Here is a 27020-nt window from a genome sequence, read left to right as displayed (position 1 = left end):
TTGGCACTTGACCCTATGATTTTTTCGAATTAGTCTGTCCAATTCCCTTCAAAAGTAGTCTGCTTCCCTAAGCCTCCATTCCCGTTACCAGACAAGGTAATGATCACAGGTCCTATGCAACAGGGATGCAGAGACTAAATGTAAAGCCGTCAACACACTGCCTGGTGCTAAGGCCTGGAACACAAGGACCACGCTTAGTAGTATCATCTTCCTCAAATGTCCAACCTGAGGCAGTCACTGCTCTGTTTTAAACCTCTGTTGGCTTCCCAGTCATCCGGAGTAGAGTTCAAACAGCCTGCCAAGCCACCTGACCCCGGCTGACCTTCTGTGGCCCCTCCTGCCCCTCTCCCCTCCCTGCCCACTCTCGGTATCATGTTCCAGCCCCAGCACACTTGCTGTTACACGAGCACAGTGCTGTGCCCTAGCCTGGCAATGCTGTTCCCTTTGCTGAGAACTCCTGCATTCCTCTGCATCCTTTATGAGGATGGCTCCTCTGGGAAGGAGGCAGTCCCTCCGTCAGCCTTCTTTTGATCGCACTTGTCACTCTGCACTGTGATTATCTGTCTCTGTTGTCACTTAGTGAACTCAGCACTGCCCCTGGCCATCCCCGAGCAGGTGTCTGCTCATAGCTACCACTGAATGATCACACAGCAATTTTGATGTCACACACATTCCTCCGCTCATTTAATGCTCACAGCAAGCACAAGTGGACTTCTGCCCCACTGAACAGGAGGGAACGGGGACAGTACCCTGTCCAAGATCACAGAGCCTGGCAAACAGCTGAGCTGAGACCCAAACCGGGGTCTAACTGCGATGCTCACACCTTCTATTCTAGCAGGCAGCCTTTCGACGTAGGACGGTCCTTCCTCCCTCTTCCAGCTCCCTTACTCTCCCACGCTCCTATGGTCCTCCTGCTTGAGCTCTCCCCCTTGTCCCCTTTCACCTGACCTCTAGTGGCTTACCTCCCCAGGCTGTAATCTCTCCTCTTTTGCGCCATCTGTCACCCAAGCAGGTGCTTCTGTGAGGACTGTGTGTCCTGGGTTTAGCACGTTGCTGGTATTCAGGACATAGAACATGGAGCCACATGGCTGCATCCTCAGATGCTGAGATGCTAGCTGGCTGTCACAAGACCTAGGAGAGAAAATAGACCTTTCACACCCCAAATGTGTCTGAAACCAGAAAGCAAACAAGGCCATGGCTTACAAGGCCAGGCTGTCTTGGGCACAATGATCAGGTCTCTAGAGGGGATGGGAGCCAGCCTGACTGGAGGATGAGCAAGAATTGTGCCAACTTCGTCTGGCTTGGATGCTCAGAGCTGCCATTCAGCCTAACAAAGGGTGCGGGCATCGCAATGTGCGCTGTGGCCAACTGTCCCTGGTGCTGGTTCCAGCAGCGTCACAGCTGCGCTGGTGGCCTCTGAGCTGATTTCCTCTCCTCACCCATACTCCAAGTTTTGGGGACTCTTTAGACCTCTCTCTCTGTAGCCACAAGTCCTACAGGCTATTGGAAGCCTGGGCTGCAGCAAGACAATCCTAAAGCCTGCATTTACCCTCTGAGTTGGATGGGGGAGCAATTGATATGTAGTAAATGTGATGGGGATGGGACACCTGCACAATGGCCTATCATCATCGGACACGGGCGAGTGGAGAGTTCTGGGAACCCCAGATCCCAATTAGAGATTGCCATCTGGTAGTTTCCTAAGTATAGCACATCACTTGTGTCAGCATTTATAAGCTCATGGCCTCATTATGCACACTAAATCTGGCAAAAGAAAGAATCCTTTGATAAAGGAGGGGGGATCATCGTCGGATGGACAAAGGAGGCCTGCAGAATCAGAGTTCAGGGGGAAAGGGCGCCCTGACCAGCTGGTAGGGCATCTGTCCTGTGGTGGAATGAAGTCATCAGGTTACTATTGGTTAGCAGCCAACTTCCTGCCTATTTTTGGCTACTCACACCGATAGCCAGTGCACTAGCCAGGTTAACTTGGTCTGACATTTGTCATCATACAAAAGAGCCAACTGTCATCCAGGCACGTCCATCTCAGTCTCTTATGAGTTAGGTTCGTGTGAGTCTCATCCTGGTAGTGACCCTCTGGGTACACTGTATATCAGGTTTGTTGGCTTACCAAAACTTGGCCACTGGTGATGCCACCAGAATCCCAGGAAGGCCAGTCTCCCTTAGTGGATGGACATGTTTATCTGATTGTGATACACTGTTTATTCCTGCTTCTATATCCCTTTCTTTATCCCCAGGTTCATTCACCCTGAGTCCGGATCATCTCATGCACGGGGTATCATGAGCTTCCAAACCACTTCTCTCCCAACCTTTCCCGCTGCCTCCTCCTCAAACATGGTTGATATTACAGGACTATCTTTATCTTGTTCAAGAATGCTTCACATGTATGAAGCCCAGCTCCCTGGCCTGGCTTTCGTAGTCTTCCAAAATTTAGCCTCATCATGCTTTATTTTTCACGAGAGCTCAACATGTTGTCTCCCAGGTCACTCAGTGCTGCCCTCCCACCGATGGCGATCTGCCTGGTCTTCTCTGGCTGCGAGTCCTACCACTACACTTCTTCAAAACACGGCTCCCGACCAAAGTCACTGGAAAGGATGGGACACAAGGCTTCCTGATCTTACCATGCCCACCTCCTGCTCCCATGCGGGAAAGCAACGTCTGGCTGTACTCTTGTATCATCTTGGATGTGGCTCAACTCTGTCCCTTTCGTGTCCCTGTGGGCTCCGAGGAAAGCCTGGCTAGCTTAGGGGGGGCAAGCCCTCTCAGCGCTACCCGAGTCTCCCTGGGCACCCGGCAGCAGGGCCAGCCAGCGGCAACAAACACTGAGTCTCACTCCCTGCCGTGGGCTTCTCCCATTCACTTCTCACTTGAACTCCCCGAACAGCAGATCGTCCACAGGGCCACCTCTGACCTACCTTTAGGGCAACTCTCAAGACCTCAGCAGAGAGTGGGGGTAAAATCAAAATAAGACTGATGTGAAGGACTCAAGGAAAACCTCGAGAAAGAAGAGACCAGACACTAAGCAGGGATGTGTGTGAAATACTGGTTTTTATTGGTTGGCACAAGATTACAACCTACAATTCCAATGCCCTTCCCTCCCACACAGCTCCAATGGAAGGAAACTGATTAACACATAGAAAGGAATAGCACGCTCACAGGATTAAGCACTTGTTTTTACAACAAGGAGTGGGCTACGGGGATGGAGGAACTTTAGGGAAAGCACAGGGGAGGGGGTCTGTCTGTCCTCTGTTGCTAGCACCACAGAAGCAGACGCTTTAGTAAAGGAGAATCGTTACATATGACTGGCCTGCTATTGAAGGGGGTGGAAGAGCATCAGCTGTGCACCTGTCCCGGACCCAAACCTGGGCTGGCTGGACCCCGTTTCCTTTTCTTTTCAGCCCTTCCTCCCAACCCGACTATACCCGCAGGAAAGAGAGGCTTGAAGGAAGCCTAAAAACACCCTCCTTGAGAAGAGGAAACAGGAAAATTCAGTTTCTGCTGCCTTCTCCGGACCAAATTCCACTCCCCTCGGCTCCTAAGGGCACTGCGCACGTCTTCCTAGGAGTACTGTGAAGATACTGGGCAAGGGACCAGGCCTGGGTGGGTGGCCCCAAGTGGGCAGGAAGGAAAACCGGCACTTTCCATGCAATACTAAGCAAGGCTGTTTTGGAAACAAACAAAAAATGGGAAAAGACCATGCACCCATGGGCTGGAAGCTCCCAAGTCCTGGAATGCATTTGGGTTGGACTAAGGGTGATTTTCCAAACCCCACTTTCATACTGCAGCATCAGGTCCCAAGAGGTAAAAGGACCATAACCAACTCCTCCCATACAAGTGTGGTTCCTTGGTTTCCTCGGTTTTGTTTTGCGCTCACTGGGGTTATTTCTGCCAACCTCTCCAAGGATGTGAGTACTCAGCCCACTGAATGTTCCACTTTCTACCCTTTCTACAAGTGGGAGACACACCACCCACGCAGGTGATACACACTCTGTAGACTGGTCACCGAAGGACTTGGTGACCTAATGACTGGAAGCCTAGGTTGTTTCCTTTCTGAGGGGCCCTAGCGGACGGGGACAGCAGCAAACTTCCAGTGGGATCAGAACAATCTAGTTTGAGCATGTGGGATCCCCCAGGGGACTGGTCCCTGGGGGTATGGGCCCCCAGCTCTCGCCTCAGTTCTGGAGACATTACCAGACTTGACCTTTTGAGACCTGGCTAAAATATATGAGCATGAGGGGGAAGGGACAAAGACTCTGCCTTCTGGGGGAAAAACTCAAAACATCTTGACTCCTTGCCTCAATTTAAGGGGTTCCCTGGAAGTACCTGTCAAACTTGGCCAAAGGGAGACTGCATCGGGACAATACACTTGCAAAAGGGGAGGAAGCACATCTGGTTCATCTGTTTTAGAACTGGAATGGTCCCGGGGATTTTAACCTTTTCGGATGCTGACGGCAGGTGAGTGACGTGGAGGGAATCATGGTGAGGAAACCCCTTAAAAAAACCTCAGACTGTTTGGAGGCTACATCCTGCAGCCGAGCAAAGAGGAGCTGGGGCCTCGCTGCCTCCTCAGAGCTCGTCCCTTACCAACGTCATTGGAGAGGGGGAGAGACAAGGTCCTTGAGATGAAGGAGGGGCTGGCCGGGCAGATTTAAAGATGCTACTAACCGGCTTCCACGCTCCCTCTCTGATACACTTGGGTAGGCCAGAGCCACTTGCTTTATTTTTACAACAGCTCCCAACATCCTCAAATACTCCCGACTTCCTTAAGCACACAGCAAACGGACGGCTACCTTTCCTAAGATAGAGGTACGAACTAAATGTTACTTAGTCTAACCATCTGCCTTTTCTTGGATGATAAACCAGCTTGAAGGTTTTCAGACCATGAAACAATAAAAACAGACCTGATGTGTACAAAACTGCACCACATACTGTTAACAGAGTGGACCGACTGTTTTTCCAACCACTAAATACAACACTGTGCTGCTGGGCCCTGGACTCACGCATCTGTGCCCCGAGCAACACATCTCTGTCCATCCGGAGGTGGGAGTGAAAGGGGGAGGTTCTCAGAGGCTAAACAAAACACCTGAAGCCAATGAGATTTTGGAGAGGAGGGTCCCCTTGGATTCTGAGCAAAGAGTGCACGAGCCATGTGAGAAGTGGCAGAGGGAAGGTCTGAGTCTGCGCGCTGTGGCTTCAATGCCTGCCATTCCCTTCGGAGCTCCTTCGTGTTCTTGGGAGGAACACAAGCCGCCGGCTTGCTGAGCAAAGGTCCTCCAAGTCCTCCCTGCATTTCAGCGCTTTGGAAGTTCTCCAGAACCTAACTTCAGATCTGTTCCCTGTGGAGGCTCTATGTGGGACAGATCTTTCTGGTTCGTGGGTGTCTTGATCATCATCAGCCTCTACCTTCCCAGGAGTAAGTCATATCTGTTATGCCACTGGACTCGGGAAACAAAAACTAGAGGTCTTCTTTAGATCATTTGTTAGTGACACATCTTCTCCACAACAGAGGTTAAAGACCAAGGTTTAACCCTGAAAAGCCCCCCCCCACCCCGCCCGCCAACGGGATAGTAAAGAGGGTGACAGAGGCTACGTGGAGTCATTGCTGCTTTAGCTTACCATTTTGAAGTTGGCATAAAAGTGCTCAGAAAGACAGGTTCATATGGGTATTACTTCCCCTAGGGACTTATAGGTAATCTCACTGGAAAAATGATTTCCTGAGGGTGCCACTTCACCCCATACTAGGGAGAGGGGAGTACGGTCTCAAGGCCCAGCACTGGGATTTAGGCATCTTGCTTTTTCCCTAAGGAGGCCCAAAGACTTACAGTTTTGATCTAAAACGCTGACTGGGCCCTCAAGCCCAGAGCAATTTTACTATACTGTTGAAATGTTCTCTGAAAGGTACACCCCACAGATAACTTCCACAGGCAGTAAGCAATTTAGCAGGTAACTGTTCCAGAACTAGAATTTAGGTTCCACAAGTCAGTGAATACAGTCTTCACATCTGGCCTGGCTGCAGAGTGTGTGGAAGGGTGGGCAGCACATCAAAATGGCGAGAAACCTGGAAAATGACAACGCTGCTGCTTTTGGATCTTTTAAAGCCAATCCCTAGGGTTTTAAATGCCTTTTTTGGTGGTCTAGGGACCTCTGTGCGGGGTTAAGAACTGAGAATGTAAACCGAAGGAAACCTAGAGCTAATGATTAAACAACTGGTTGCTGGAGGAACAGAAGCAATGCATGTCTACCTTTTAGATATTAATCTTGCTTTTTTGGCCAAAGGCGCTTTCTTCTCCAGCAGAATCCCCCTGGTGTGAATTGTGAGTTAATGTGGCTTGCCTGTGAGCTCCCCTTCAAGGGGACCATCTCATTTTCTCAGACAACGAAAGCTCACCAAATCTTCACTATAAATAAAGCTTCCAGGGACTTAGAAAGCTTCATATTGCAGACTCACAAAATCATGCGACTGCTAGCCTCAGCTCTAGCAGTGTGTCCAAATCCTCACCAAATGGCATTCTTTCTTTCTCTTTTTATTTATTAATTTCTAAGGGGACTAGGAGGATGAACTATTGGATGAAACTGAGGGCGAGGGGTATCATTTTCTCGGATGTTCTGATTAGGCTTCTCACATCCCTGAAAGGTCATCAGCTACGGCGAAAATGTGGTCAAAATGTGAAGCTGCCTTTGTAGGGGTGGAAGTAGAAGGGCTGCTGGCCTCCAAATGAGAGTCTGCCTAAAATCTCCAGGTTCCCAGGGCCTGGGGTCATCTCCAGTCACCTAATCAACAGACAATAGTAGCTTTTACGGATTGCAGCCAATGCTTCCCAATTTACTACCTGAACATCTCAAATGTCTGCTTTGGGTGACATCTAAAGTGACGTGGAAAACAGCTCTTCTGGGACAGTGACGTCTGTTGCAAGGCTCACCCCAGAGAACAGAGGCTGACCCTGGGCTGCTTTCCCACCTGCTCCAAGTGAGATGGCTGCCCGGATGGAGCAAGACTGAGGTCACCAACATCGGCTGCACAGCCCGGAAGCCTTGGGGAAATGGGTTCCATCCCAGCAGGGCTCAGAAGGAATGGCTGTCACCTCAGCTGGGCAGCATGACCTGTGTCGCTTCAGGTCTGACCTCTTTTAGAGTTTTAAGAATAAGAACCACAAGAGCCGCTGCATTATATAATCACCATTAGATAATCTCCTCGCCCCAGAGCCTCTTGCGCTAACTTGTCTCCTATTTGTTATAAACATGTGCGTTATTTTCTGAAATGCAGAAGGGACCAGGACGAGGCTTGATGATCAATTATAGCTAATCCTCATTTCCCTGAAAGCAAAAATTCAGCCCCCTGTGACAACTTCTCCAGGTATTTCTTCTAATTCTAAATTTTCTCTCAACTAGGCTGGACTTTGAGAACACTTCAGAAGTACTGAAAATCACACAGTTGCGGCAAAGATCGCGCTGTGGTTATTAAATCCTTTTTGTGAATCAAAAGAAATGCGGCTCAGGCTAAGCTGTTCTAAAAAAAGATCAGGTGGGGAGACCAACAGAGGCACTCCTGCAGCATGGGGTGGAAATGACGAGCACGTACAGTACAACGTGAGATGCACACCCGGGTCCGGCGGGAGATGGATTACTCCTCTGGTTACACAGGTCCTGGAGGGGAGGGGGGCCTCCAAGGAGCACTGTACGTGGGCAAGAGAAAGGAGGAGGAGGAGGAAGAACGGTTCTGCGTGGACGTTTTTTTTCTTCAAAACAAAAGGTGATTTTTTTTTCTTCTAAACAAGTCTAAGCTTACGTGGACTGACTCCTAACGTCAAAACAGAAATTATGTGTCACGAAGGAACTTGACTGTGTAGCAACGCATTTACAAAACTGCTGCAAACGCCTCCCAGAGGGCAGTGACCCGCTCTGCTCCCTAGAGGCTGCGAGAGGCAAGGCCTGCTGCGCCGCACCATGCTGAGGGCGGAAATCCTGCAGTGCAGCCACTTTCGAGGGGCTTCCACGGCCTCACAAGGGGTGTGTTCCTCCCACACTCTTTGATCCCTCCAGATGGCCTCAGCTCAGACTCAGCAGTGCGGGAGCCCTCTTCCCGCAGGGCAGATGGGGCAGCAGACACTTGTAAAAACAAAACCGTCAATTTATTAACTTTTCCATCCTGCCAGGTTTGCTACAAGAAAAATCAAAACTCCTGTTTCATGGGCTGCATCGTTCTGGAAGGCTACAAAAAAAATCGAATACAGCTGACCCCTGGTAGCCCTTCTCTCTCTCTCTCTCTCTCTCTCTCTCTCTCTCACACACACACACACACACACACACACACACACACACACACACAGTCCTGGTCCAAAAAGATATGGCATGACCTCACTGATGCTTCCCCAGTGGCTGCAAATTGATAAACTAAAAACAAAGTTAATTTTAAAATAGCCAATACTGTCTTTCTCTATCCTGAGCAGGGTGGACTGTGATGGACGCCCTAGTAATAAACCAGAGTCTAGGATGGGCAAATTCACTGTGAGACTTTATATCTGCGCTGTACACAAAAACCTGTTTGTGTCAAGCCCAAATAAGGTGAGTACTTGCAGAATACATGGCAAAGCAGTGTCCAAGAAAGACTCTGTGAGTGGGATCATTTTTGTGCTTTCTTCTGTTTTCTCCTTGCTTTCTGTGGAGAGGGGTAACGGCCACTGCAACCAGGGCTCTGAGTAATCTATCACAGAAGGGCTATGACTACACACCAGTGAAGACAGCCATGGTGTTAATGGTGCCAGGGAGGGAGAAACACCAATCCCTGCTCATCAGGATCCCACTGCAACAGAAAATAGCACCAGTTTCAGCAATTCTGGTGTTGGACAAAGCCTCTTTTTGTTAGTTAAGAAAGCATCAGCACAATCTCCCCAGTTAACTGCATTAATAGGATCCATTCATGTCACTGAAAAATACTTCTTGGCACAGTTCACTTTCCTGACCCAAAGACGCCAACATCAATCCAAACTGGACTCAGTAGGGTAATGTGTTGTGACACCAGCCCAGTAAAAACATCTTTAGATCATGAAAAAATGCACAAATTACTATTAACACTGCATTTCTCTTTTCAGGAGTCCTGTCTGTTTTCCTGCAAAGTACTTTCAATCCATATCATAAAGGTAGAATTTAGGTGGAAGAATGTGTTTTTTGGATTCCACTTAGTGCTTGGTTGAATTTATTACCTTTTCTCCTTTACTTATATGGACAGAAACTCAGACTGCTCTCAATCAGGCAACAAGCAGCAGTATGTTCATTTCTGAGTAGGCCATGTGAACAGTGAGTTGGTATTTAGAAGCAAATCCCATGATGCTGTTTCTGTCCACTGGGACCCTTACTTAGGGACAGAATTCCTTTCCCAGAGGTAGGACAGTATCCTAGGCAAACTGTGAGCACTCCTTGTTGATTCTGTGTCTCAAGACTGGGAGAGAAGATACAAACTGAGAGCAGACAGCAAAATTTTAAGTTCACCAAAAGATGTCCCCCCAAAATGTTGAACACTGACACAGGCCTGCATCTCTTATATATACGTATATATACATCACTTTTAGTGGGAGGGAAGAGCGAAAGCTTTTCAAAGTTTGAGTATTTATTAGAATTTTTAAATAAAGAGAACTACGATTTTAATTTCACATCTTGGCTATGTTTTGACAAAGGAGATGCCACCAAGAGCACTGTCCTAAGCCAGGGATTGACCAGTGTCCCCCTCCTAGACCCACCCCTCGATCTCAAGACCCTTTTCTGCTTACTTCCCAACTAAACACCACCACTGGCAAATGAAGCCCGCAAGAAGCCCGTATCAAAAACCAACGCGACAGTTTGCAGGGAGCCACTGCATGATGCACTGTTCTAGTCAAGGGCCGAGCATTCTCTCATACCGCTTCTCAGCAGAAGATGGACCTTTTGCGTCTCAGCAGGAGACAAATTTACTATTTCTGAGCATGCTCCATGGTGCAATTCCAAATGCTGTCACATTGCAAAGATAAGCAGACACCTGAATTTTCCTCCTGTGTACTTTTTGGGAACTTAACATGGTCACCCAGGATGGGGATGGGACCATACACCTGCACTGGCCCAGGCCAGCCAGATGCTTCCGCACAAGGACAATGTCCAGTGCAGCGCAGTGTAAGGCATGGATGCACAAGGAGAGAGGCCACTGTTGGCGGTAAGTAGCATTATGGAAAAAAATTCCAACCTGCAGGACAGAAACAGTGCTTGATGCTCCAGTTTTTTAGACAGCAATCCCAAGAATCCAGTTCAAATCCCTACTGTCAACACGTAGGGAGGAATTCAATTTCTATCATTGTTTCTCCAGGTCTGAGCTGAGGCCATTTGCTCCTGGCTCGGTAATAAAAAGAAAATAGGTTTCTTCCTGTGTCTTTCTTGGCATGGAAACACAGCTTCGAGAAGGACATGAGTCCTGGGAGCGCTATGAAGGCAGCTAAACTCTTTCCGTACCCTACATAACTACAGTCAGTGACTGGGGAAAGGGAGAAGACAGGGAAACTTACCTAGCCACTAGCATCAAAAAACAAAAAGGGAAATTAACTGTGAGGCTCTCCATTTCAGAAACACCCCGAATTTAAAGAACAAAACAAAACCTTGAAAAATTAAATAGTTAAATTCCTCTTCTAAAAGTCATTTATTTACATATTATATGCCCAGTATATAATGTGTAGATAAATGTATCCTGCAGTGGAAGTGACCAACCTCCTGGACTGAATAGCGCATTATAGGACAAATTCTTGAAAGGTTTCATCTCATATTGGTATCTTTTAATAAAAAAAAAAAATTAAAAATCAAAGAAAAAACGTCTGGCCAGGGCTGGGGTGAGACAAACAGGAACACTTCAGAATCCAAGGCAGAGGGAAGGCTGTCTGTCTCTCTAGACAATTGTAGGGGTGTGAAAAGGGAGGGACCGATCATGCACAAAAGTACTTACAAATTACATACCCACCCCCCACCCCCTCCATAAAAAGAGAAGAAAAAGCCCATCACTTAACACCAAACAGCAACACCATCAAGAACCCCTTTCTCTGCTGCCCATCATGCCTTATTTGGAGAGGAGGCCTGTGAGGAGAGGTGAAAAGAGCAAGGGAGGGAAGATCTGCACTCCAGTCTAGTTTCCAATTTCCATTCCTCTTACGCGAAGTCTTCAGTCATCTGATGCCTGGCATCGAGCCCTGGGAAGAAACCGAGTACGTGGTGGCCACGACTGGGGTGCCATTGTTGGCCGAGTAGCCTTGCCTCAACGTTTCAAAATACGACGCCTGCACCGGTTTGTGATACTGCAGCACTTTTATGGCATCTTCTATTTTAAACCATTCCCTCTTCCTTCCTGTGGGGGCAGAGAGAAGAAGAAATGAGGACAAAAGGGAAGCAGCCACAGGTTTCTGATCTTCAACTTGGAAGAAAGGGTTGATGAAAACAGAAAAGCAACCGTTATCAAGACTTTAAAACCGTGCATCATAAAGGTATTTTTCCTCACTTTCTTTCCTTACAAGAGTATATGCTTCAAATGCCATACAGATGTCCGATGCAGAAGATAGGGAAGACATCTGAGAAGTGAATCGTGTGAAACCCACCCTCCAGAGAGAACCAGTGCTCCTGGTCTCCTCTTGCGTTCCTGGGCCTCTGGGCCTTGCCCGGCTTGCATGTATACACCTGAAGCCCAGCCAGCACCCACTCTTCTGCACAAATCAACACGAGCGTCGGCTTCCAGAATTACGAGGATGGCTGCCTTATAATCATTTATTTCAGAATTTTAAGAGTTATATATCCACAGATACAAAATTTTTTTTTAAAGATTTATTTATTTATTTATTTGAGAGAGAGCGAGAGAGAGAGCGAGAGAGAGAGAGAGAGAGAGAGAGAGCACATGAGGGGGGGAGGGTCAGAGGGAGAAGCAGACTCCCTGCCGAGCAGGGAGCCCGATGCGGGACTCGATCCAGGGACTCCAGGATCATGACCTGAGCCGAAGGCAGCCGCCCAACCAACTGAGCCACCCAGGTGCCCCACAGATACAAAATATTTTTAAAAATAACACCATCCTGGGGCGCCTGGGTGGCTCAGTCGTTAAGTGTCTGCCTTTGGCTCAGGTCATGATCTCAGGGTCCTGGGATCGAGCCCCACATCGGGCTCCCTGCTCGGCGGGAAGCCTGCTTCTCCCTCTCCCACTCCCCCTGCTTGTGTTCCCTCTCTCGCTGTGTCTCTCTCTGTCAAATAAATAAATAAAATCTTAAAAATAAATAAATAAATAAATAAATAAAAATAACACCATCCCTATTAACTTCTCAGTCTGTTTTCTTACTTTTTTTTTCAATTTTTTTAAAATCCTTTATTTTTTCTCTTATAATAAAAGATCATTGCTTAACATTAGGAAAATGGAAGAAAGTATAAAGGATATAATTACCCACAACATAAGAAACCACTGACTACTCTCAATACCTTCATGTCTTTGCTTTTCTTTCATCATATCTGAAAAAGACACTGCACTGAACAACTATCACTGGGATCATGCTTTCGGATGCTGGAGCTAACATGCTAGGCTCCAATCTCATCACTGGCTCTAATGAACGGTCAGTTTGGGGCAGGTTACTAACTAGGTACTGAGCTGTGCCCCACCTTCCTCATCTGTGGAGATAATAAATAGTACCTATCTCACAAGTCTGCTGTGAGGATTAATATGTAAGATATTTGAATGATACCTGGCACATAGTATATGCTGTAAGACTTTGCTTATTAGTATTATTATCATTGCTTCTTTTTTTACTTCACATTGTTTCTTAAGCGCTTGTCTGTGTTATAAAAAAATATGCAGGGTGCTTGGATGGCTCAGGCGGTAGAGCATCTGAATCTTGATTTTAGCTCAGGTCACGATCTCAGGGTTGTGAGATCGCGCCCTGCGTCTGGGCTCTGTGCTGGGCATGGAGCCTGCTTAGGATTTTCTTTCCTCCCTTCTCCCCCACACCCCCAGCACTTTTGCTCTTCAAAAAAACACAAAAAAACAAAAAACAACCAAAAACCTTTATCTGTTTTATTCTTTCTTTTAACCTCCCAGAAGAGGCCTAGAACTGAGATTATAGGAATAAAACATTTGAACTCTAAAGGCCTCGTGTTATATAATGCCCAACTGCTTTTCAGAAGGGCCATCCCAATCCCAGTCCTGCTTGTGTGTGCTGGAATGTCGTTCTCACTACCCTCCCCGTCAGCACTGCTACCTTTTCCTCTGTCATTGCCAATTCTTTAGGTGAAAACGAGTACCTCATTTTTGTTTTCATTTCAAATTCCTATTTTAATGTCGCTCTACCTGTACCTGTAAGTCTGTACCCTGCTTTTTTCATTCACTAACACCGATTCACAAGCCCTTTGCCATGCTCTATTAGCTTTCAGGAGTCCGTGTTTAACAGCTGTGCAACATTCTGTCAGATGAATGTACCTCAGATCACTTATCCTTCACTGAGGCATACGTTTAAAAGCCAATTTCCACCTGAAAAAGGCTCATCTGGAGGAAGGCTCATAGGTTTATTCTCCGTATTTTAGATTATTTCAATATTTCAATTCTTGGAAGTAGTAGAAGGTGAAAGGCTTGTTGGATATTAATAGAGCAATGGTACCTTGAAAATTCGTATCACAAGTGTGTGACTCCCGCCTGACAGAGTGCTCTGAGGACAGGGCCATGCCACACTCATCTCTGTCTCCTTTTTAAGCCCTAGCACTGGCTGTCAAGGAGGCTATTTTTAATAAACCCCTACTGAATTTATTTACTTAAGCATATTGCATTCTTACCACATACAAGGCCGTTAAAAGCCGAAGGGCCATGAAATGCTCAGACCAGCAGTGTGAGGGGCATGATGACAAAGCACATACGCATAATAAAGGGAGACATTTCAGCAATTGGATTTTATCTGTTTGCCGATTTATAACTGGTTTTTAAATATTACACTTTTCTAGAATATACTTTCCTTCAGAGGCAAAAGATTAAACCAGGAACTGACCATTAAATCACCTAAGTTAGTTCCAAAGACACACACCCAACAGTGATCTGAGAGATCAAAGAGAATGGCTCCTCAGGAGAAAGGGAGGGGCACCCGAAGGGGAGTATGGATGTAACTGGAAACTGCTCCCACTACTCTGGAGGGAGCAGCTCACCCCACCAAACCAGCAGCTTTCTCCAACAATATGAATAAGCATCACAAGGAACAGCCAAGGTCCTGCTCCCAGCTGGGGTTTCGTGGCCATTGTGGAGGAGGGTCAGTATCTGTTGTGGATGGTCCAATTCAGCTTCAGAAACCATTTTTCTTATTTTTATCTGCATGTTTCTATTTGTTGACCAGGTATCCACCTTCAGCTTCCTTTTGAACATTTCAAAACACTACTTTCAGAAGTTCAAAATGGACATGCTTGTTTCATTAAACATACCCTTCTATGGTTTCTTTCATCAGGCTCGTTTCTGGGTCTGGGTCATGACCTGTGGCGTGGCAAGGGCCCGTGGTGGGGAGCATTTTGGAGGCTATCTGGGGACAACTTACCAATGTTAACTGAATCTTCCCAGTCTTCCAGCACTTCTGTGACAATGAGCACATAGACATACGTTCTGTGCTTCCTCTCCTGGTTCTGAAGGGCAAAGAGAGGACAGAGGAAGAGCTTTCCCTTAAAGAGCTGAGATTACTTGAGTGAAACACACTCTTAGCCATATGTCCAGAGAGCTCAGACACAAGCATTCCTTTTACTTTTAATCATCCTACAATCATACATGGAATAGCGCCAGATGACCTATTTAAAACATGCCGCATTTGCATTTAAGGTTGTGCTCTTTGGCTGGCCTTCTAAAGCCCAAACTTTAATCTCTTTTTTCGTTCCCCTTTCCCTAAATACAACTTCACAGGAAGGCTGTGAGAAGGAAGTTTGTGACCTCTCAAGAAAAAGGCACCAAGTAAATGTAACTCACTAGAACACAAGAAAGAGAAGAGGCTGTGGGTGGGTGGAGGTTCCATCAATGCAAGCAAGCTGATTATCGGGTGCATCTCCCCTTCTACTAACTTTGCTCATCTTTATTTCCCCATTTCTCACTTCCTTCCACCTTCCTCCAAACCTCTACCCAGCCTCTACGCTTAATGACTGAGCCACCCAGGCGCCCCTGTTGATGTTACTATTGTAATTGTTTTAGGGTGCCACAAAGGACGCCCATATAAGACAGCAAACAATCAATAAATTCCACTGACCAGCCATTCCCGTCTCTCCCTGTCATTCTCCCTATTCCCTGAGACACAACAAAATTAAGATTAGGCCAACGCAGGGCGCCTGGGTGGCTCAGATGGTTAAGCGTCTGCCTTCAGCTCAGGTCATGATCCCAGGGTCCTGGGAACGAGTCCTGCATCGGGCTCCCTGCTCCTTGAGAGCCTGCTTCTCCCTCTGCTTCTCTCTCTCTCTGTCTCTCATGAATAAATAAATAAAATCTTAAAAAAAAAAAAGATTAGGCCAACGCAGGGCGCCTGTGTAGCTCAGTTGGTTATGCGTCTGCCTTCGGCTAGGTTGTAGTCTCAGGGTCCTAGGATCAAGTCCCGCTTTGGGCTCCCTGCTTGGCAGGGAGTCTGCTTCTCCCTCTCCCTCTGCTGCTCCTCCTGCTCGTGCTCCTCTATCTCTCTCTCAAATAAATAAATGAAATCTTAAAAAAAAACTTATAAAAAAAGATTAGGCCAATTAATAATCCTACAGTGGCCTCTAAATGTTCAAGTGAGGGAAAGAGTTGCACATCTCCTACTCTCCCTTTAAATCAAAAGCTAGCAATAATTAAGCTTAGTGAGGGAGGCATGCTGAAAGCCAAGACAGGTTGAAAGCTAGGCTGCTTGTGCCAGTTAGCCAATTTGTGAATGCAAAGGAAAAATTCTTGAAGGCAATTGAAAGTTCTACTCCAGTGAACACATGCATGACAAGAAAGCGAAACAGCCTTACTGCTGATATGGAGAACGTTTGAGTGGTCTGGATAGAAGATCAAGCCAGTCACAACCTTCCCTTAAGCCAAAGCCTGTCCCAGAGCAAGGCCCTTGCTCTCTTCAATTCTATGAAGGCTGAGAGAGGTGCGGAAGTCACAGGAGAAAAGTGTGAAGCGAGCAGAGGTGGGTTCATGAGGGTTAAGGAAAGAAGCCGTCTCCATAACACAAAAGTGCAAGAGGGAGCAGCAGGTGTTGGTGGAGAAGCTGCAGCGAGTTCTCCAGGAGATCTAGCTCAGATCATCCGTGGCGGGGGCTACATGAAACAACAGATTTTCAGTGTGAGATGAAACAGCCTTCTATCGGAAGAAGATGCCATCTAGGACTTTCATAGTTAGAGAGGTCAGTGCCTGGCTTCCAAGCTTCAAAGGACAGAGTGACTCTCTGGTTAGAGGCAGCTGGTGACTTAGAAGTTGAAGCCAGTGCTCAATGACCATTCCAAAAATCCTAGGGTCCTCAAGAATAAAGCTAAATTGACTCTGCCTGTGCTCTTATAAATGGGGATGACAGCACATCTGTTTCCAACACGGTTTACTGAATATTTTAAGCCCACCGTTGAGATCTACTGCTCAGAAGAAAAGATTCCTTTCAAAATATGACTGTGCATTGACAGTGTCCCTTGTCACCCAAGAGCTCTGATGGAGATGGACAACGAGGTGAATGTTTTTATGCTGCTAACACAACACCCATTCCACAGACCATGGATCAAGGAGTCATTCCAACTTGCAAGTCTTACTATTTAAGAAATGCACTTCATAAGGCTACAGCTGCCATAGATAGCAATTCCTCTGACGGATCTGGGCAAAGTCCATTGAAAACCTTCTGGAAAGGATTCGCCATTCTAGATGCCATTAAGAACAGTGGTGATTCATGGAAAAAGGTAAAGAATATCAACATGAACAGGAGTTTGGAAGAAGTTGACTCCAACCCTCGTGAAGGACTTTGAGGGATTCAAGACTTGAGTGGAGGAAGAAACTGCAGATGTGGTAGAAATAGCAAGAGAACTAGAATCAGTGGAGCCTGCAGTCAGTTAAGCACCCAACTCTTGGTTTCGGCTCGGGTCATGATCTCAGGGTCGTGAGATTGAGCCCTGCACCGGGCTCCATGCTCAGCCCGGAGTCTGCTTAAAATTCTCTCCTTCTCTGTCTCTCCCTCCACCCGCCCTATGCTTGTGCTATGAAAGAAAAGAGAAGAAAAGAGAAGAGAAGAGAAGAGAAGAGAAGAAATGAAAAGAAAAAGAAAGAAAGAAAGAAAGAAAGAAAGAAAGAAAGAAAGAAAGAAAGAGAGAAAAAGAAAAAGAAAAAGAAAAAGAAGTGGAGCCTGAAGATGTGACTGAATTGCTGCAATCTCATGATAAAACCTGAAGAAATGAGGAGCTGCTTCTTACAGATGAGGACAGAAAGTGGTTTCTTGAGATGGAGTCTACCCCTGGTGAAGATTCTGTGAAGACTGTTGAAGTGACAATAGAAGATTTAGAATATTCCATAATTGTAGTTGATAAAGCAGCGGTAGGGTTTGAGAGGATGGACTCCCAATTTTGAAAGAAGTTGTACTGTGGGTAAAATGCTATCAAACAACATCGTTTGCTACAGAAAAACTGTTCATGAAAGGGAGAGTCAATCGGTGCAGCAAACCTTCTTATTTTAAGAAATTGCCACAGCCACCCCAATTCTCAGCAACCATGACCCTGATCAGTCAGCAGCCATCAACATGGAGGCAATACCCTCCACCAGCAAAAAGCTCATGATGGTTAGCGTTTTTTAGTAATAAAGTATTTTTAAATTAAGGCATAGACATTAATACAGACATTGTAAGTGTATATTCAGAGACTACAATACAGTATAAATATAACTTTCATATGCACTGACAAAAATCAAAGAAACATTTGACTAGCTTTATTGCAATATTTGCTCTATTGCAGTGGTCTGGAACTGTACCCACAATATCTCTGAGGTAATGCCTGTACTTACAAATAATTCTATTTGTCTGGAGGAGACTATGGGATTTTAAAAAAGAAAGTAAGCTATTCTCTGCCAGCGCTGCTTTGTTTTGAAAACTCAGTGCAACAAAGATGGCGTCTACCCCAGATAAGGACCGCAATGGACTGAATGTTTATGCCCCCCACAATTCGGATGTTGAAATCCTAACTCCCAGTGGGATAGTATTAGGAGGTGGGGCCTCTGGCAGCTGACTGGGTTGAGAAGGGCTGACTCTTGGGAATGGGGTTGGCAGCTGATAAGAGAGGCCCCAGTGAGCGACCATCCTCCTTTGCCATGTGAGAACACAGAGAGAAACAGCTACAAGTATCCCCTGCTTTTCAAGAGTTCTAGGTAAGCCACTTCACTTTTACGAAAGACCTACATCAGTACCTGTTTTTGCTAACCGAAAGAAATCCTAAGAGGAACTTGCTTTTCTAAAAAAAAAAAAAAAGGTGAAAGGAAAAGGAGCCTTGGGCATTTCTGGCGCAGCGAGCCATCACAGAGGCAGTGCCCGCGTGGAGCAGCGGGCGCACTCCGGCCACTCCTTCCCCGGGAACTACACCAGCACTTCCTCATCGAGCCGCCAAAGCCATGAACTGGGGCTCTGCACACCTGTGCTTTAGCTTGACTTACTTCATGCATCCGTTAACAACATGTATCCTGAGGTTTCCGAAAAGCCTGAGAGAGGTTATTTTTTGGTTTTGGAAATGCTAAAAAAAAATGTCCACATAAATTAATTGCTTCTTCACTTTCTACCATTTTGACTTACAAAAGGTTTCCTACAAACACTCTACTTTTGGATAGCAGGAGAAACTTGTAACTATGAACCAGGAAGTGGGTCCTCACCAGACACTGAATCTGCTGGTGCCTTGATCTTGGACTTCCTAGTCTCCAGAACTGTGAGAAATCCATTTCTATTGTTTATAAGCCACTCAGTTTTGTTATAGCAGCTCGAAAGGACTAAGACAAAGAAATACATATTTATATTACATGGTTACTAATATGATTCCAATTGCACCGAAGATTTTAACAGGCTTACCTCAAAAATTCCAACTAATCTTCCCAATGTCCCTTTTACTCCAGCCTGAAAAGTGAAGAAGAAAAATTAGCGCATTAATATTGTTTATATTGCTGGTCTCATTATCAATCAAAACCCAAGAGGAACACCTTAGGAGGACTCTAGGTCTAAGGAGGTCACACCACTATTTCCTGAGCATCACAGACTGGTAACAGCAGAGTGTGCTCTGGGGAAGGAGGATTTCTCTCATCTCCTCCCCGTCTCTCTCACTCCTGCAATGCCGGCCAAACATAGCAGGTAATCAAGGCCATGAAGCCACACAGAAGATATTTTGAGGTATTAATTACTTCATTCACTCATTCATTCGTTCATTCAACAAATACACTGACTGCCTAATATGTGTCAGAGGTATAGTGATGAATAGGCTAGAACACAAGATCCAAGAAAGCAAGATCCTTATCTGACTCATTCTTGGCTTTCCGTATACAGTATGCCCAAAACAGAGCTCAGCACCTTGTAGAAGCAGCTCAGGAAGGCATACGTTAACAAGTACATAAACGTGGTGACAAGTATTGACAGAGATGCACAGAATGATGTGATGGACAGAGAGTGACTGGGAAGAGACAACTTCATACAGTGGTTAGACCTTCAAGCATATACTCCGTATCTCCCATCGGCCCTTTGGTATTTTTTTTTTTTTTTTTAGATCTGTGTCTTTCTGATGAATCACAGGCACATTTTTCAGTTTATTCCAATTGATTTTCTTTTCAGCCTACCAAAACTAGGGCTATCCCATCTCTAGTCATTTGACATTTTTCATTTCTACCTGTTCTTCACATATCTGTTTCCATTATGTATGCCTTGTTTCCATGATTTTTTGTTCTTTTAAATTAAAAGCTATTCCTTCATTTACTTTTGAACATCTTGAACATATTTAAGTTCTTTGTCAGGCCATGCTATAAAATTCATTTCATCTGAAGTAAATTCATGTTCCAGTTGGTGAAGGGCTTACTTGTGAGGCTCCCGCCAAGGTGATACAGAGAATACTGCAGGCAGAGCCATGGAATCAGGGGGTGGTTTGGCTCCATCTTTTATTGTGCACTGCATCTGTGTCCTCTCCCTACCTAAGCCCACATCTTTCTAAAAGTTGCAGCCCCTGGTATCCTTTCCATTGGGAACCTGGGCTCCCGCTACTCCAAGGGTCCGAACACTAGCCACCCAAGGCTGGGCAGGCAGCGGCCTTCCCATGACATTCAGCAGTTCTACCCTGTTTCTGATCTATGGAGATGCCACCCACCTTGCTTTGGGTTAGGCTGTGTCTTTTTAGCTTTTGCTTTTTATATTTTATATCTGTCCCTGCTAGAAGTGGGGAGAGGCGAGGGAAGGATGATTTTCTGAAAATGCCTGGGAAATGCTGTAACTTGTTTTCTATTACCACTGCCATGTAATCTGTAATAACTAAATTTGTAATAAACTAAAAATTAAGACAAAAATACTTTCTAAAGACAATAGGTACTCATTAAGTTTATACAGAATGAACACAATTTTATTTTTATTTATTTTTTAAAAAGATTTTATTTATTTATTTGACAGAGACAGAGATAGCGAGAGCAGGAACACAAGCAGCAGGAGTGGGAGAGGGAGAAGCAGGCTTCCCGCGGAGCAGGGAGCCCGATGCAGGGCTCAATCCCAGGACCCTGGGATCATGACCTGAGCCAAAGGCAGAGGCTTAACGACTGAGCCACCCAGGTGCCCCAACTGATTCTCTATATTGAAAAAAATTTTTTTTGAATTTATTTTTTTAAGTAATCTCTACACCCAATGTGGGGCTTGAATTCATGACCCCAAGATCAAGAGCCACACAGTCCACTGACTGATCCAGCCAGGCCCCTAAATTGATTCTCTACATTTTTAGAGATAACTACACTCCATGGCCAGCTAAGACTAGTTAGATTATACTTGGTGAATTAACCAGTGTAGCTGCCTGAACAAGCAGGATGAGCTGGCAGGTCAGCTTGGACTAGAAAACCAATTCTGTATCCTGAACACTCAGCCTGAACACTCAGATCAACTCCTGAGATGTGGCACCTGTGCTCTGGCCTGTGGTCCCCACCGACAGGGCCTAGGAGCAGGGCTGTCAGGTTGGTGGGGAGGGAGGGAGGTAAGGAGATTCACAGAGGTTCATAGAGGCTATCATTCACATTTCTCTTCTGCAAAGTAGAGAAAGAGTTCTCTTTAACAGTTTTAACTGTTCAATTAATTTTTTTTTCTTAAAGAAACCAAAAGTTTAGAAAAGAAAATGATCTCCAATTTTTTTTTAAAAGATTTTATTTATTTGAGAGAGTATGTACTCATGGGGGCGGGGGGGGGAGGAGCAGGAGGAGAGGGACAAGGGACAAGCAGACTCCGCACTAAGCTCAGAGCCTGACACAGAGCTCGATCTCATGACCCTAAGATCACGACCTGAGCCAAAATCAAGAGTCGGACGCTTAACTGCCTGAGCCACCCAGGTGCCCCAATCTCCAATTTTTAAGGGCGCAATTAACTTAATATTATGACAGCTCAATATAATTTAAAACTTTTGTTTAATAATGGTGTTTTCTGCATTCAACATCAACATATACCTATGATTTACTCTAACAGAGGCAGTTGGGAAAAGCATAAAAGCATTTTTCTTTATAAAATAGATGCATTCTGGGGGTGCCTGGGTGGCTCAGTCATTAAGCGTCTGCCTTCGGCTCAGGTCATGATCCCAGGGTCCTGGGATTGAGCCCCTCATCGGGCTCCCTGCTCGGTGGGAAGCCTGCTTCTCCCTCTCCCACTCCCCCTGCTGTGTTCCCTCTCTCGCTGTGTCTCTCTGTCAAATAAATAAATAAAATCTTTAAAAAATATATATATATAAAATAGATGCATTCTGGGGCGCCTGGGTGGCTCAGTCGGTTGAGCATCCGCCTTCGGCTCGGGTCATGACATGGAGCCCCAGGGCTCCCTGCTCAGCCTGCTGCTCCTTCTGCCCTTCACCCCGCTCACGCTCTCTAGTAAATAAATAAAATCTTCAAAAAATAAAATAGATGCCTTCTTATAAAGTCTTGTGTAATTTAAATAATGCTGCCATCTGTACAAAGAAATTTTAGTGGCATTTATTTTCACTTCTAATTAAGCTTCAAGTTGTAGAAATTAACAACAGCTTTATTTGTCTCAGTGTCTTAAGTTTTATACCAATATTTAGGGGATCTACTTTAGAGAATTCTATCTAAGGTGATCCTGCCAATGAGCCTATGGTGAAAAGCAAAGAAATATTCTTTTGTTTACCAGTTTCTAAATTTCTTAGGAGGACGTGCCTCTTTAGTAAGAGGATTTCTGTTCTTTAAAGTCATAGTGCCAATCAAGAGGAAGACTCCTCAGAGGCAAAGGTCCTCCAAGACAGAGTTCACTGCGACCATTTTATGTTTTCATGCTTCTCCACAGCCCAATTAGCTTTGAGCTAGCTCCCTCTCAACTGCTGCCACAGGCAACAGGAGAGAGTTATTTTTGTCTCTCACATGATTCTTGCATGTGGGTCAGGGTAGGTGTCAGGGTCACATCAGACAGATAGCTGGCTCAGACATTTTGGGATAAGATTTGATTCAGGGTAAATGGAAGTTTGGTGTACTCAGGGTGCTAGGATAGACCTGTTCTCTTCCAAATCATTATAAGGCAGTTATAATTTCAGTCTATATGTCAAAAAACCCTAATCCAGAGAAGTAGTCTTTATTTAAAAGCCCATCTTAGGTAGTAGTAAGAATTCATATTATATATATATATATATATATATATATATATATATATATATAGCCCTTCATTATTCAACCACAGGCAGGTGAGTGCTTCCTTGACCTTCAAAGTATAATACATCAATTCTAGCACTTTCAGACTAGTTAACAAAAATAATTTGAGCAACCGCCTACTTTTCAAAAAGAAAAAACCCACAAATATCTTTTTTTTTTTCCTTTGGGGTATTTTGCTGAGATTGGAAGTACCATCCAGCCAGACTCCAGTGATGCCATCCTTCCTGCTAGTAAGCTCTCCCGCTATGTACACGAGACTCAGGCAGAGGCATGGACATGGAGGGGCCTTTGAGAATGCCCCTACAATGATCTGCTGCCACAAAGAACCCTGGCTGTGTTGTTTTAGTCTCGGTGGGTACAAAATGGGTCATCACCTTCTAAAACCTATCTTTTACTCTAAGGCGGACATTTTGGCAGACACTGATGGATGTCTAGCCCACAGGCATACCTCCTTCCACTGTGCTACCAGTAAGACCCAGCTTCTGTCCACGTGAGAGCTATGGCACACCTGGAATGGCGCAGGGAATTCTGTTCCCCTCTGCAGTGACAGGTTCGGGCGTGCCGTGACCCAGTGCTGGACCAATGGCTTCTGAGAGGGAGTCTCTTGGGGGTTCCTGGGAAAGATTTCCCACCATGATAAAGAGCTGCAATAAAAAGAAACCCTATACCTTGCTTGTCAAGTGGGGACCTGAAACTTGGAGCTGCTACAGTCCTTGTGATCGTAAGGGAAAGGGCAAGAGAATCAATGAGAAGCTGAATGAAAGTCCTGAGGTGGCCGAGCTGCTGAAGCAATGAGGTAATGTCCAACCTCTGGACTTCCTACGTGAGACAAATAACTGGTATACGGTTGAAGCCGCTTTTAGTCAGGTACTCTGGTACTGTATCGGAACACTTCCTGCTACTTCCTTTGATTTAGAAGGTAGCTCTAAGAGGACAACAATTCTGAACATCCAAGGGAACTGTAGGGTAAAAGCTTGCTCTATTAAAGCAATAAGCCCAGACCCAAAAAGGGTTCAGGGGAGCAACTCTCATGCAGGTATGTGAATGAGGAAACCCAGGAACAAAAATTTTTGGTCTTCAATACACATACCTTTCTGGTACCTGCCAAACTTAAGTAACAGCAGGAAAGAGTCACAGTGTATGATAAAGTAGATGGGAAGCCATTATAGTTAAGTCCAGTGAAATCCCATCCCAGAGATTTTTTTGTTTTGTTTTTTAAATGAGATATTTCGAACATCAAAAAAGTAAAGAAAATAATAAAATAAACATTCAGGTAGTAACTAGCCAGCTTTGTCAAATAGTAATGTACCATTTTGTGTATTTTTTATATTTATTTTTTTTAAAGATTTATTTATTTGAGAGAGACAGCGCAGCAAGCGCGAGAGCACAAACATGAGAGCAGGGAGCCCGATGTGGGGCTCGATCCCAGGACCCTGGGATCATGACCTAAGCCGACGCTTAACCAACTGAGCCACCCGGGCGTCCAATGTATTTTTTTTTTTTTTTTAAGAAATAAAACTACTGGTACCACTGAAGCCCCTTGTGCACTCCCCAGCCTTGCCAGAGGTAACTACTCACCTGAATTTGGTGTTTATCATTCTTTTGCATGTCTTTATACTTGTACTACTTAGATATCTATTCACTATTCATGGTAAATAGTATTTTCTGTATGTTCCTCTATTCGATTAAAAAAAAAGGATTATAACTTCTGAAACCCTGTCCCCTCAATATCATGATTCTGAGTTTTAGATATATTGAAACATGTAGTTAATTCATTTTGGTTGTTGAACAGTATTCTACTTTAGGAATTTACCACAATTAATCCATTTACTTGTTGGTAGACATTTCGTCCTGCTATTTTAAAAAACACTGCAAAAACCAAAACCAAACCAAAACCCAAAACCTCTCTTGCAGATATTTTTGTTACAATCCACCATGTGTGCGAGTTTCTTTTAGATCAAATTTCTGAATCATAGGCTAAAAGTACCTCCAATTTTCCCACATATTATCAAGTTCCTCTATGCAGTTCATCAGTGGCAGAAATGACCACAATTCTCTACCTCTTCCTGTATCCATGTCCTTTGAAATGTGATTTTACAGCTCTTCCTATCAAGAGATCTATTTACCCACTCCTTTACGAGGCTGGCCTTGTGACTTGCTTTGGCCAAGAGAATGCAGAAGGATGGTGTGTACCAGTTCCAAGACCAGGCCTCAAGAGGTCTTGTAGTTTCAAACTCTGCCACTGCCATGTGAGCTAGTCTCCTAAAGGATGAAGACCTGTCTCAGCTGAGGGTATTACAAAGCAGCCTACAGCCAGCTAACCTCCAAACTGGGAGAGCCTAGCTAAGAGGACAGAGCTGCCTACTCCACCCAGAGCGGGCCGTAGACATCGGAGTAGTCCACTCAGTCTACTACTGAGGAGTAGACACCACGGGCTCGTGAGTAACGATCAATACTTAACTAATTTAAGCCACTGAGTCTGGGGACAGCTTGTTATACAGCAATAACCACCTGGTATATTCTCCAAGTACACAGGCAATGTACAAGTTGCCATCACTCTTGTTCCTCTTGAATATTTGTTTTTTGTTGTCAGCCTCTTAAATTTTAGGTCAACATGATGAGTATGAAATTATATTGCATAATTTCTCTAATTGTGTACTTTTTCCTGTTTAATGGACATTCAGATTTCTTCTGGGAATTCACACTACTTATCCATTTTTCTTATTTGATTATTGACCATTATAATGATCTTCAGAAATTATATCTTAATATTTAACCTCTGTGGTAAACATATGTTCTGCTCCCAGTCTGATACTTGTCTTTTATCTTTTTTTTTAAAATTTTATTAAGTTTTTAAACTTTAGTTCCAGTATAGGTAACATACAGTGTTATATTAGTTTCAGGTGTACAATATAGTGATTCAACAATTCCGTATGTGCTCATCGTAAGTGCACTCCTCAATCCCCATCACTTTTTCACCCATTCCCCCTGCCCACCTCCCCTCTGGTCACCATCAGTTTGTATAGTTACAAGTCTGTTTTTTGTTTTCTCTCTCTCTTTTTCCCCCTTTGTTATTAATTCCACATATGAGTGAAATCATACGTATTTGTCTTTCTCTGACTTATTTCTATTTTAATTTTTGATGTCCTTTGCTAAACATTTTTCATAAGATATTACTGATTTTACTTATCTTTTCCTTTTGTCTGTTTATTATTCTTTCAGTCTCCCGCATTTTTTCTAATAGTTTGAAGAGTTTTATAATATGATCCACCAAAATTAATTTGGGAATTTATTCCCAAATAGCCAATGGTCTGGAGGCTCCAAAATAGACCCAATAGATATCATTACTGTTTTATTAATCTAGTTGTTAATTTATGTACTAATATCATGTGGTTTTAACTAATACAGCTTTATCCAAATACATGGAAAAGTAGTCTCCTTCTCTCCTCTGTTCTTTTTCAAAAACTTCACAGCCATTTCTGTACCTTTATTCTTCCATATAAATTTCAAAAATCAGTTTTTCAGATGTCTGAAAAATCCCTTTGGGATGTTTATTTTTATTATTGAATTTTTAGATTAATTTTAAAAATACTCACATCTTTATAATATATAGTCTTCTTATTGGGGAATAGACTGTATCTCTCCCTTTACTTAGGTCTTTTTGATTCCTTCAAACTTTTATTATTATTTTTTAAAGAATTTATTTATTTATTTATTTATTTATTTATTTATTTATTTGACAGAGAGAGAGAGAGAGCGAGCGAGCACAAGCAGGGGGAGCAGCAGAGGGACAGGGAGAAGCAGGCTCCCCGCTGAGCAGGGAGCCTGATGTGGGGCTCCATCCCAGGACCCTGGGATCATGACCTGAGCCGAAGGCAGATGCTGAACGACTGAGCCACCCAGGTGCCCCAGCCTTTCTACTTTTAATTATCAGGATCAGGAGTCAGCAAACTATAACCCATGGGCCAACTCTGTCCTGCCATTGATTTTTTTTTTTTTAAAGATTTATTTATTTATTTGATGGATAGAGACATAGTGAGAGAGGGAACATAAGCAGGGGGAGTGGGAGAGGGAGAAGCAGGCTTCCCGCGGAGCAGGGAGTCCGATGTGGGGCCCGATCCCAGGACCCTGGGACCATGACCTGAGCGAAGGCAGACGCTTAACGACTGAGCCA

General features: G+C 44.8%; 1 protein-coding gene across 2 annotated transcripts in view; it reads right to left on the bottom strand.

Moving 5' to 3' along the window:
• Positions 1-3044: 3044 nt before the first annotated feature.
• The window catches only part of NUDT3 (nudix hydrolase 3), a 119349-nt gene continuing 95373 nt past the window's right edge, over positions 3045-27020 (bottom strand). For both annotated transcript variants that reach the window (XM_032409991.1, XM_032409992.1), the window contains exons 3-5: positions 19041-19085; positions 14562-14646; positions 3045-11368 (exon numbers count right to left, since the gene is read on the bottom strand). In XM_032409991.1, the coding sequence (XP_032265882.1) occupies positions 11190-11368; positions 14562-14646; positions 19041-19085 (309 nt within the window). In that variant the 3' untranslated portion in view covers positions 3045-11189. The remainder of the gene's footprint in view (positions 11369-14561; positions 14647-19040; positions 19086-27020) is intronic.

This window comes from Phoca vitulina, unplaced genomic scaffold (genome assembly GCF_004348235.1).
Source record: "Phoca vitulina isolate PV1807 unplaced genomic scaffold, GSC_HSeal_1.0 scaffold11, whole genome shotgun sequence".
In the NCBI taxonomy this organism is placed as follows: Eukaryota; Metazoa; Chordata; class Mammalia; order Carnivora; family Phocidae; genus Phoca; species Phoca vitulina.
The sequence above is the reverse complement of the archived record's forward strand: the minus strand, read 5'-3'. Positions and strand labels throughout refer to the sequence as shown.